Raw genomic sequence first — 11,600 nt, 5'->3', positions numbered from 1 at the left:
TGGCAACCTCAAGCCTGCCTGAAGGAGGAGAGGGGGGAGAAGCCGAGCGGTGGGCATCTTAGCAGTTTTCGCACTTATTTGGAACTTGTCTGTCTAAAATGACACACAGAGATAGCAGAGCAGCTAGCGCGTTAGCTATTTGCTAACATTAGCGACCAATGCTAAAATTAATGCTAATTAACATTAGCCAATAGGAATTTAATAAATGCTAATTGCTAACATGCTAATGCTAACATGCTAATTATCATTAGCTACTAAGAATGAAATACATGCTAATGTTAACATGCTAATGCTAACATGCTAATGTTAATTGCTAGCGCGTCACAGCATCAGCGCTAACATGGTAATGTTAACATGCTAATGGTAACATGCTACTGTTAATTGCTAGTGCCTCAGCGGCGGTCATCTTAGCAGTTTTGGTACTTAATTGGAACTTATCTGTCTAAAATGACACACAGAGATACCAGAGCAGCTAGCGCGTTAGCAATGCTAAAATTAATGCTAATTAACATTAACCACTAGGAATTAAATACATGCTAATTGCTAAAAGGCTAATGTTAACATGCTAATGCTAATTACCATTAACCAGTAAGAATTAAATACATGCTAATGTTAACATGCTAATGCTAACATGCTAATGCTAATTAACATTAGCCATTAAGAATTAAATACATGCTAATGTTAACATGTTAATTGCTAGCGCATCACCACATCAGCGCTAACATGTTAATGGTAACATGCTAATGCTAACATGCTAATGTTAATTGCTAGCGCATCAGCGTTAACATATTAATGGTAACATGCTAATATTAACAGGCTAATGATAATTGCTATTGTGTCACCGCTAACATGCTAATGTTAACATGGTAATGCTAACATGCTAATGTTAACATGCTAATGTTATTTGCAGATCCTGAAATGTAGATGTGACATGAGGGTTTCTGAATAAAGAGCACTAACGTGTACATTACACGTGAACATATATACTATATGTACTATATGTATGTATATATGTTCACGTGTAATGTACACGTTAGTGCTCTTTATTCAGAAACCCTCATGTCACATCTACATTTCAGGATCTGGTTATTAATCTGGTTAGACACAGATTAAATGTTAAATATAAATATTTCAATATTTATCATCACAGTAACAGTGTTACACACATTAGTAGCTGTAAACACTCAGCATTAGAAAAATACATACGTTGGTTTGGTGCTTACATAAGGAGTAAACATTTATAATCATCACTTTAAAAGTTACATACGTTGTTTTTGGTGCCTGTTTGTTTCCCAGATATATTAGTGTGTGTGTGAATGGGTGTATAAGAGACATTAACTTAAAGAACTTTGTAGAAAGGCGCTTTATGAAGTTCAGTCCATTTCCTTGTATTAGTTTACGGACAGATCTGCCTTATCCAATATGGCGGACACGTTGACGTATCGCGACCAACGACCAACCCGCTCAATGCGGCGTCTATGTATATATGGCTAATACTTCGTGTGTGTATTTCGTCTCGTTTGTCCCTCTTCTCCTCCCTTACCGACTGAAGGCCAATCACATGACCAGGCAGGGCTGCAGCTGCAGCTGGTGTTGTCGAGCTGTCAGAGGGAGGCTCAATAAACTGTCAACCACACAGTTAATGCTGGATTCATTTGTAAGTACGCACCCATCTGTCGTGATCGATAATCTCACGAGTGTTTTGTTGTTGTTGTTTAGTTTGAAGTTTATTTCTCGCCGTGTTTTTTTTTTTAACAAAGACGCGGGAGAAGCTGAAGAAAAGGCGAGCTAATGCTCGGCTAGCGAAATATTAGCCTTCATATTCAGCCGTTGTATGATTAATATGCAAATATCACACAGTAGTAAATTAGTGTTGGCTTGCAGGCTGCAAAACTAAACACTGATCGTCTTAGTTGGGTGTGTTTTATCACCGGCTGAGTTAGCTACATGTGTAAACTTTTGGCTAACGGTATCTGGTGTAAATGCAGCATCAAAACTCATTGTAAGTTTATTTTTAAAGCACACGATATAAAGAAGACACACAAGGTTAAAACACAAGATTTGGTGCCACCCATTATACTGTCTCTGCAGTGAAGTTTAAGACTTTGAGACATGCAGCTTGTTTTCTGCAGAGTAGGCTGGGTTTGAACCTTTTGTTACTTCAGTGTTACATGATATTACATGATATTACATAATATTATGCTAAGCGTGCACAGATGTAGTGAGTCTATCTGTATTATAACATATTAAGTAAGATACTAATTATGTTTCAGCTTCATAATCTTCTCTGATTTAGTGTCTCAGAGATAGGACTGACTGTTTACTGCTCTGGCACTCCCATGTTTTAGTCACTTAGAAGTGAGTCATTGCAGTGAGTGATGCAATGTTAGGTTTAGATCAGATTCAAGTCAGGATACATGTTGAAAAATCTGTGTTAGTACACGTTTGAATCCCCTAAAATGTCTGAATGTCATCAATTAATCAATCAAGTTTATTTATATAACCCTTTACAATAGCCAGACAAACAAAGGCATAAAAACAATACATAGCAGGTACATAGATAAATAAATACAATTAAATAAAAATACAACTAAAATACAATTTAAAATTTAAAAGTGCTGTAGTGTTAAAAACCTTCCAGAAATACATAAGAAGCAGCAGACAGAGTGCATACACGTGAAGGAACGGCACTGCCCTAGTTGGAAAAAAAACGGCAATCTAAAAAAAGTGGGTCTTAAGTTTTAAGACTTAAGATTTTAAAAAGGCTGAGATCACTAGTGGTGTGGATGTCAGCGGGCAGCTTGTTTCACAGTCACAGGAGCAGCGACGGCAAAGGAACGATCGCCCCACTGTTTAAGTCTGGACCTCGAGGCCTCCAGCAGAAGCTGACCTGAAGAGCGCAGGGCTCTGCCACAATTGCGAAAAGTTAAAATCTCAGCCAGGTAGGGGGGAGCCAAGCTATTAATGGCGTTAAAAACAAACAACAGAAGTTTAAAATTAATTCTAAAACGGACTGGGAGCCAGTGGAGTGAAAGTGGAGTGGCAGTGGAGTGTTTAGTTAAATCTGCTCTTGCGTGCTTCTTCAGTGTCCTAGGTTTCTCTGGCGTGATGGAGCTATCACGGGGTGGTTTGCACACCCCGTGACATGTGTCCTGAAGCAAGAATCTCGCACCTCGCCTCTCTTCTCCGACGTCACCGACGACCGCTGTCATGGCCTCCGGTTATCCACCCCCATTTGAGGGCACAGGCGAAGTGAAGGAGGGCTTTCTTTGCCCGCTGTGCCTGAAGGACCTTCAGTCATTCTACCAACTCCAAGACCACTATGAAGAGGAGCACTCTGGGGATGACCGCCACGTTAGGGGACAGCTCAAAAGTGAGTCCCCATTAACTGTACTTGTGAGAAAGTCACAATGTCATTGTGCTGCAAGAACAGAGTCTGAAAAAAAGCAGAAAATAACATTGCATTGTTTAGTTTAATAAAATACAGTATGGCATTCTTAAAAAAAAGCATAAGGAGGATAATTTGGATTTGATATAAGGGCACTGTTGTGTTGGACCATGGGAAATTGTTGCCAGGATGAATTGGCATTTTTTTCTGCTGCAGCCTCACAAGGAGGGACATTAGATAAAATAGTAAAATGATAAAAATGTAGAGAGAAAGAACCTTGGCTGGAAACAGGATCATGGAAAATGATTAGCTAGTTTTAGTTGATCATGATCATCGTGTCCTGATTTTCTTTTCTGCACAGATTTGGTTCAGAAAGCAAAGAAAGCCAAAGACAAGCTGTTGAAAAGAGATGGAGATGACAGACCGGATACAGGCAGTTATGAATCCTTTTACTACGGTGGTGTGGACCCCTACATGTGGGAGCCTCAGGAACTGGGTGAGACTGGAAAACACTGAACATTTTTGTTTGTTGGCTTTCGTTTTCATATAATTTGGATGCAATTAGATAATTATTGAATTACTAAGAAGGCCTTTAAGCTGTGATTACACGCTGAACTCTAAAGACTCCTCTCTCTTTGCTTTTTTAGGAGCAACCAGAAGTCATGTGGACTACTTTAAAAAACACCGGGCAGCCAGAATAGATCACTATGTCATTGAGGTCAACAAGCTCATCATCAGACTGGAAAAGGTGTCCTCACAATAGCAAACCACAGTTCATTTATTTCTTTTTTTCTCTCTTTCTTGCTGTTTTAGAAATTGCACTCACGGTAAGATGAGCTTAACTGTGGTGTTGTGTCTTTTTAGTTGACATCATTTGACAGGATCAACTCAGATGCCGCCAAAATCAGAGGTTTGTCCACATTGTCTGACTCCTCTCAGTGTAAATATGACTTCTTTAGGATTGTAAATGAATGATTATGCATCTACTTTTATAGCCATTGAGAAGTCGGTGGTGTCCTGGGTGAATGACTCGGATGTCCCGTTCTGTCCCGACTGTGGAAACAAGTTCAACATCCGGAATAGGCGGCACCACTGTCGTCTCTGTGGGTCCATCATGTGTAGGAGGTGCATGGAATTTGTCCCGTTACCTTTGGCTCGTACGTATGCACAAAACCCTTTGCAAGCTACAAGCAATCATCAGATATCTAATTGAAGTTCTTGTTGCCTAATTCTGTGAAATGATTTGTCCATTCACAGAAAAGTTGATCAGCGGGACACGAGAATCCCTGTGTGTACCTGGAAGTCCTGTTCAATCCCAGTCTCCCCCAGCAGGAGGTGGCGGCAGCGGGATGGGCTCCCGGAGAGGCAGCATCAGCAGCCTGAGCAGTGTTACTTCCATGCTGGAGGAAAAGGATGATGAGAAGATTCGCTGCTGTCACCACTGTATGGACACACTGCTGAAGAGACAGCAGAAATTGGAAGAGAAGGACCACACACCGGATATAGTGAAACTTTATGAGGTAAAATTAAAAGGATCACTACAGTTTTCACACTGTCTCATCCTTTGTTCTCACCAGGAGTGCAGCCGATTTAATGTTTTTCTTTTTATGCTGTCTTGAGTTTACACTGTTGTATCCTTCCTGTCATTCTGTGTTTTACTTTTGGGGTTTCCTGTTGTTCACTTGTTTAAAACTTGTCTTCCTGTCAGAGGCTGAGGATGTGCATGGACAAGGTGGATGAAAAGGCTCCAGAATACATCAGAATGGCCGAGTCTCTCAAGTAAGCCACAGCAACAGAGTAGTTATTTCATAAGAAATAATCTTTGGATCTTTGACTGTTTCATGGCTGTATGCTTTTACAGTGCCGGAGAAAACACATATAATCTTGACACTGCCGGTGGACTGAGACTGGAAGTACAGAAATACTACGAATTAATCGATGCTCTGAGGTAGATATCAGTCCTAATTGACTGTTTCCAAATTGAGTTTCAAAAGTTTTCTGTCTTTGTCTGTTTTTAAAAAGGTCAAACGGACTTCTCTGTTTTTTTTTTCTTCTCAGTAAGAAGATTTTAACACTAAATGCAAAAGATGATCCGCCACCTCATCCAAAGGCCATGCAGCTGCAGAGAATGATCCGCTATACAGCCACGCTATTCGTCCAGGTGAGTCCAAGTTTAGATAATTCACAGCATTATCTCTATAAATATATATCTGCTTAGCATGGTTGACCTGCCTTTGTTTGCAACAGTGTGTGTGGACAGTAGAATGCATAGGCTGAAATGCTATTTTGGAACCATTTAGCTTTTTATTAGCTTTTTTTATATGCATTCATATTCAGCTTTCTGTTTATAGAGATTAGCCTGTAGTGTAATTGTCTTTCTTGTCACTCTCGCATATGAAGTTGCTAATTGGACTGCAGAGGAAGTCTTGCCCTGTATCTGTAATCTGTTTTCTGGATATCCACTGCCCAGAAACAAGAAAATGAAATGGTGAAGTGGGTGACATAATATTTCCACCTAACCCCAGTGAAATAAATAATTCCTGTCCTAATTAATTTCCCTGCTTTAGGAGAAGCTGTTAGGTCTCATGTCTTTACCCACTAAGGAGAAATATGAAGAGCTGAAAGAAAAGAGGAAACAGGAACAAGAGAAGAGACTCCAACAAGAGAGACTGGTGAGATTGTATACCCATACACTTATGTTGATTTTTCATACAAATGACAAGATAAAATATATATACTTTGTATATTTCCTGCTCAACAGGCAGCACAGGAGACCCTAAAGAAGAGGCAGGAGTCTGAGAAAAACCGTCCACCTCCCAGCACTAACGGAGAGCTGCTGCAGGCTCCTAGAGCTCCACGCATGACCAAAGCTAGTGGTTGGTTGCCCTCAGCAGATTCTGGCAATTCACGCAGCGAGCTGCAGGACCCCCTTCTGCAGCAGATTGAGAACATACAGTCATTCCTTCGTCAGGCACGGGAGGCCCAGAGGACAGACGAGGTAGCCATGTTGGAGGAGAACTTGCGTCAGCTGCAGGATGCATACGACCAGCAGCAGACCAGCCTGGCCATTGCACTCTCCCAGAAGCTGGCTGAGGAGGAGAGCTTACAGCAGGGGGAGATTCATCGTCTGAAAGCCCGTGAAAGGGAGGAGAGGGAGCATTGGGGCCCTGCTGTGGGATCCACCCAGCCTTCTGTCACCTGGGAGAGGTGCCTAGGTATCAGTCCGACAGAGGGCATCCAAGACGAGGAAAACACTGAAGGAGAGGAACTGACTCCGAAGGCTGACAGGAGTCCATCCTCTGTAAGAGCATTTCCTGCTCTCACAAGCCAGGAGGAATCACCTCCCAGGTTGAGGAGCTTAGGGGGGCATGTAACTCCACCTGGTGGTGAAGGACAAAACAGCACCTCCCTTAACCCTTTCGAGGAGGAGGACTCTACTCCTGTTGAGGAGGATCCATCCAACCCCTTCTTTGAGGACATCCAGAGGGAACACAAAGAGGTAACCAATGGGAAGAAGGAATACAACCCATTCGATGAAGACGAAGACGTCAGGGAGGAGAAACAGGCTGAGACCGCACCTGGAAACCCATTTGAGGAGGAGGAGGAAGATAGTGATGCAGGTAACCCTTTCCTGGAGGCCTCTGGGAATTCTCCAGGAGTCTCGACCAACCCCTTTGACGGGGACGACGATGGCGAGGTTTTGCCCGACGTGGACATTATAGAGGAGGAACTGCTGCTGCAGCAGATTGACAACATTAGGGCCTACATTTTTGACGCCAAGCTCAGCGGCCGTCTCGACGAGGTGGAGCTGCTGTCAGAGAACCTCCGAGAGCTACAGCACACCTTACAGGAGCAGAAGAAAAAGAAGCACTGACACCTTTCCCTCAAAACCCCTGATTACCCGCTACTTACCAAGTCCTGCAAGGCTAGCTCACTTTACGTGACTGATGAGCCCCACTGAGTTTTAGTTTGGGTGAGGCCTGCTGCACCACAAAAAGATTAGGCTAGTCCCAAAATTAAAATGTGTACTTGAGCTCAGTAGTCTGGAGAAACTCCTTTAATTTCCAAACATCTTTCTTAACCACTTATCCTGTTCAGGGTCACAGAGGGCTGGAGCCGATCCCAGCATGCACAGTTTTTAAGCACTGTTAGTAAAAAATCCATTCGTACAGGCATGTTGCTGAAGATATTAATCCTGTTGTATCAGTGCAAACATGAACAATGGAAAATGGCAAGATGCCACAAAAGAGATTTTTTTTTTTTTTTTAATGGGATAGATGGTTGTGTGAGTTGAGTGTTGCTGTGATCTTGTGGGAGTCAGGATGAATGATTTGGCTCTCTGGCAGAATGTATGAAAGTCAAAATTTTGGCAAACAAATGATAAAACTTATGCGCATTTTAAAAGCTATAGTTGAATAATAATATAACTAACAACGTTAAAGAGTACTCCACAGTCAAACATGTGATAAAGATGATTCTTCTTCCTTGCCAAAACCTGGCACTTGACAGCTAACCATTCAGAGATTCAGGTTTGTTGTTTGGCTAATGAAGCCTCAAACCATTAGCCTGAAGTAGGCTAGAGAGTTCTGGTAAGATCACTTCTTACTAACCCCACACCCTCAATTTCAAAAGAGAGAAAGAGTTTTGACACCGCAAGCTTAATATAAAATCAGCTCCACTAGTTCCACTTTAACTTTTATTTTAATACTTGTAATTGAAATCCCTGTTGTTCATTGAACTTATACCAAAGAACCAAATCAAACATTACTGTTCTAACCAGGTCATTAACAACACTCAAAAAATGTGACTTAAAGACTTAAAGAAATTAAATTTAGACTTTTATGAGCATATATGGGCAGCCTAGTGGAAACTGATCACTGAACAAATTCTTGTATATTCAAATTTAATTGCAAGTTTAAGTTACTAACTTGGTCACACGACTTGCACCACTTGTTGCAAAGTGTGACCACTTTGTGTCATAGACTTACAAGGAACATTAAAGGCACATTACGCAGAATCAAGCCATCGTCGTTGCTCCTGTTGTGTAACTCCCGTCGACTATGGTGACGTTATGTCACAAGGAAAATCTTTACTCACACTGTTAATAGCCACAAGTACGATCAAAGTATATGTTCTAACAGCCGTTTGAATTTGTTTAGTTAAAAGTTGCTTTTTCTGTACAACTCAATTCAAATGAACACCTGACCTGGTTAAATGACATTTTCTGTCTGCATGGTTTAGATCAAATTTTACTCACACTGATTCAGTTTGTTCTTTTTTTTGTGCACCTTGTCTATGTGATGTTGGCCTTAGCATGATTGCATTTTCGATCTTTTGTTAAGCATCTTAAATGACACATTGAGCCAAGAAAACAACATTTCCCACGTCAGACTGTGTGACCCCTAAAGGTTGTGATCTTATCGTTTACAGTGGCACTACTGATCCAACTGAGCACTTGGGTTGCATGATTCATGATTCTGTGTTTCTTAGTGCTGTGGTCTTTCTATGGAGCTTGTCTTCCCACTTCCATGTTTTTTTTTATACATTTGGACATAATGCTTAAAAACTGTTAATCCCACCGCTACCGTTTCATGCTGGTGGCCAAGATCTGTATGTAAAGCATGTGATGCGTGTAGTAGTTTCATCTAAGAAGTCCATCCATGCAGCACTAGTGAACATACAAAACACTATTTTTCAAGATACAACGTAGGCTAATTTAAATCAACAGGTAAGACACCAGAATTCACTTAAATCCCAGTGTGTACAGACGTTTCTCAGCTAAATTCTTAGGTCAAAACAACATTTTAGACACACGTTTGTTTGTGTGTCAGATAAATTAACACTAAATGAATGCCAGCAAGTATTATCACTCACAGTGCTGCTAACTCCTTACATGAATTTGTCTTTGTGCTTTCCCGTCAGTGAGACTGTCCAGATTTCTCTTCATAGTCAGTGTTTTTGTGCAGTATGTCGATCACACGCTGCGTATCAGTGACATCCACTTTACAGTTTAAAGCAAAACATGTGACATGGTGAATGTTGTGAAAAAACTCAAGGAGCTTCTTTAATGTGTGTTAGCAGCTGATTTTAGCAACAATAATTGCAAACTTTAAACATTTTGGACTCACAAACATCAGTTTAATACATTTAGAACATTTCACCTCATCACCAATAAAAGAAAATGTCTGTAAAATGTTTGTATCTCTCATCCTTGTCATAAATTTGGTGACTAAATATTTTAGTTGACACAGTGCTAGAGGTAATTTACACCTCCAATGTGTGGATACTTCAACCACGTCAGGTGCAAACATCAAAGTATTGACTGCCCACAACAACTTTCTGCAGTTTATGGTGACGTGGAAGGTCTCAGTCCAGCCAGCAGTAACCTCACAGTGCACACAGCATAGTGGGATGCATTTAATTACACATATTTACAACATAATATGCAATGTGGTCGTCCTTTTTTATGTGATCATATAAAAATCACAATAAAATAATATTGTCCAGAGAATCTACAATGGTCAGCTCTCCTCCTTGGCTTGTCACTCCTGTGACGCTGCCATCTTGGCACGGTATTTGCCCGTCATCTCCTTGGGCAGCGGTGTGGTGCCAGGACACGCCACCTGGCCCTCCACCTCACAGATACATTCCCTCAGAAAGTACTTTTTCGGCCCAAAGTTGGCAGGGTTGGAGGCCTGCATCTTGGCTTGAGCCTCGGCTTGTAGCACTTCTCTGTAAACAAGAGAGGGAGTAAAATATATACATTTATAGATTATAGGGTTGCTGCAGGAATGGGCTTTTTTTCACAGAGGAGATTTTGATATTTGAATTTTGTTGTAAAGCCATTATTAATGTTACAGCTACCGGTGATTTTCCTTCTTTGACTAATGACAATTTCTTCTGTGAAAAGAGCAGTGAACACTTAGATGTTCACTGTAATTGCAAGTTAAGATATCTTACTCTGATTTGCCTAAAATCTTCTTTACATGTTGTGAAATTTGTTTGTAGTCCTTTCCTTCCACATCCACCAGAACCTGCTCCCCATGGTCTGCATAAGAAACAGAAGAGATCAGACCCAGCCTCATACAACAATAATAATAATAATTATAATAATAATGATAATGATAATGATACAGGTCAGACAACAGTGCAAAGCTACACACCTAGGTAGAACTTCAAAAACGGTGATGGTGTCATATTTTTGAACATCATTATTTGGACCCACGGGTTTTTGTATTGAATCTGAGGAATATTGAAGAACACAAACTTTCTGCAAAACAAAGAGAGAAACATTTTTAAGATTAGCTTCACACAGCAGACACACAACATGTTTAAAATTCAAAATTGTGAGTCTAATTTTGTACCATACTGGTCAAATTACCTTAAGTGGGTTTGATCTAACCAATAAATCTGAAAAATGATGTCCACATTACTCATCATCTTTAAAAAAATGATATTGTGTAATGACTATCTACATAAATTCTTTGAGTATGAAACATTAATTTAATACTAAAAGGCTCACAGAAAAAGCATGCACACAACTGTTTGAGAGAAAACAGGTGCCAGTGCTCAAAAACTGGGTTTAATCTAAACTAATTAGATAGTTATTTTTTTAATTAGTGGGTTAATGTAACTAACTGCCATCTATTTTTTCTTAATTGATTAATTATGCCAGATATTTGTTGGCTCCATCAGCCTTTGAAATCTTAAAACTTTGCTGCTTTGTGTCAGAATCAGAATCAGAAATACTTTAACAATCCCAGGGGGAAATTATTTTTGTTACAATACAAACAAAAACAAGAGAGATAGACAGACAGACAGTAAACACTGAATGCACACTGCCGTCCATGTCTCCGTGATGACAGCAGTTTATTTTATTTTATATATTACATATTTGCTGCTCTTTAGCCTCGGGTGTGTTGTGGTTAGCCGCTGTTAGCTCTGACCTTGCTCCCTCGCTGAGCTCTCCGTGCGTGTTGTAGTTCACCGTCATGATCTTCACTTTGTTTTTAAAGATGATGTCGCCCTTCTGGAGATACTCCAGAGTCCTCCTGATCGGAAACCGTCCTTTCATCGGCATCTTAAAATCCCTTTTTATTATTATTAAATTAAACTACAAACTAACATTTCAACACAACCTACGCCTGGCTGGAGTCGCACGAGCACACGCAGGGGCGCTTTGTTGTGACGTCACAAATCGCTGTCACCCTTA

General features: G+C 40.6%; 2 protein-coding genes across 2 annotated transcripts; one reads left to right on the top strand and one right to left on the bottom strand.

Annotated features, from left to right (window-relative positions):
- Positions 1-9,899, top strand: rbsn (rabenosyn, RAB effector). The gene is made up of 13 exons (XM_027277277.1): positions 1-49; positions 1,553-1,657; positions 3,087-3,373; positions 3,750-3,884; positions 4,036-4,136; positions 4,253-4,298; positions 4,384-4,545; positions 4,646-4,908; positions 5,097-5,167; positions 5,250-5,336; positions 5,447-5,549; positions 5,956-6,060; positions 6,150-9,899. Exons 3-13 carry the CDS (start codon positions 3,211-3,213, stop codon positions 7,260-7,262), a joined length of 2,349 nt encoding a protein of 782 aa, XP_027133078.1. The 5' UTR covers positions 1-49; positions 1,553-1,657; positions 3,087-3,210; the 3' UTR covers positions 7,263-9,899.
- On the bottom strand, positions 9,793-11,600 carry mrps25 (mitochondrial ribosomal protein S25). The gene is made up of 4 exons (XM_010755002.3): positions 11,335-11,600; positions 10,552-10,658; positions 10,349-10,436; positions 9,793-10,120 (listed from the first exon to the last, which is right to left on the bottom strand). Exons 1-4 carry the CDS (start codon positions 11,466-11,468, stop codon positions 9,931-9,933), a joined length of 519 nt encoding a protein of 172 aa, XP_010753304.1. The 5' UTR covers positions 11,469-11,600; the 3' UTR covers positions 9,793-9,930.

This window comes from Larimichthys crocea, unplaced genomic scaffold (assembly GCF_000972845.2).
Source record: "Larimichthys crocea isolate SSNF unplaced genomic scaffold, L_crocea_2.0 scaffold97, whole genome shotgun sequence".
Taxonomy (NCBI): domain Eukaryota; kingdom Metazoa; phylum Chordata; class Actinopteri; family Sciaenidae; genus Larimichthys; species Larimichthys crocea.
This window is presented reverse-complemented; position numbering and strand designations above follow the sequence as displayed.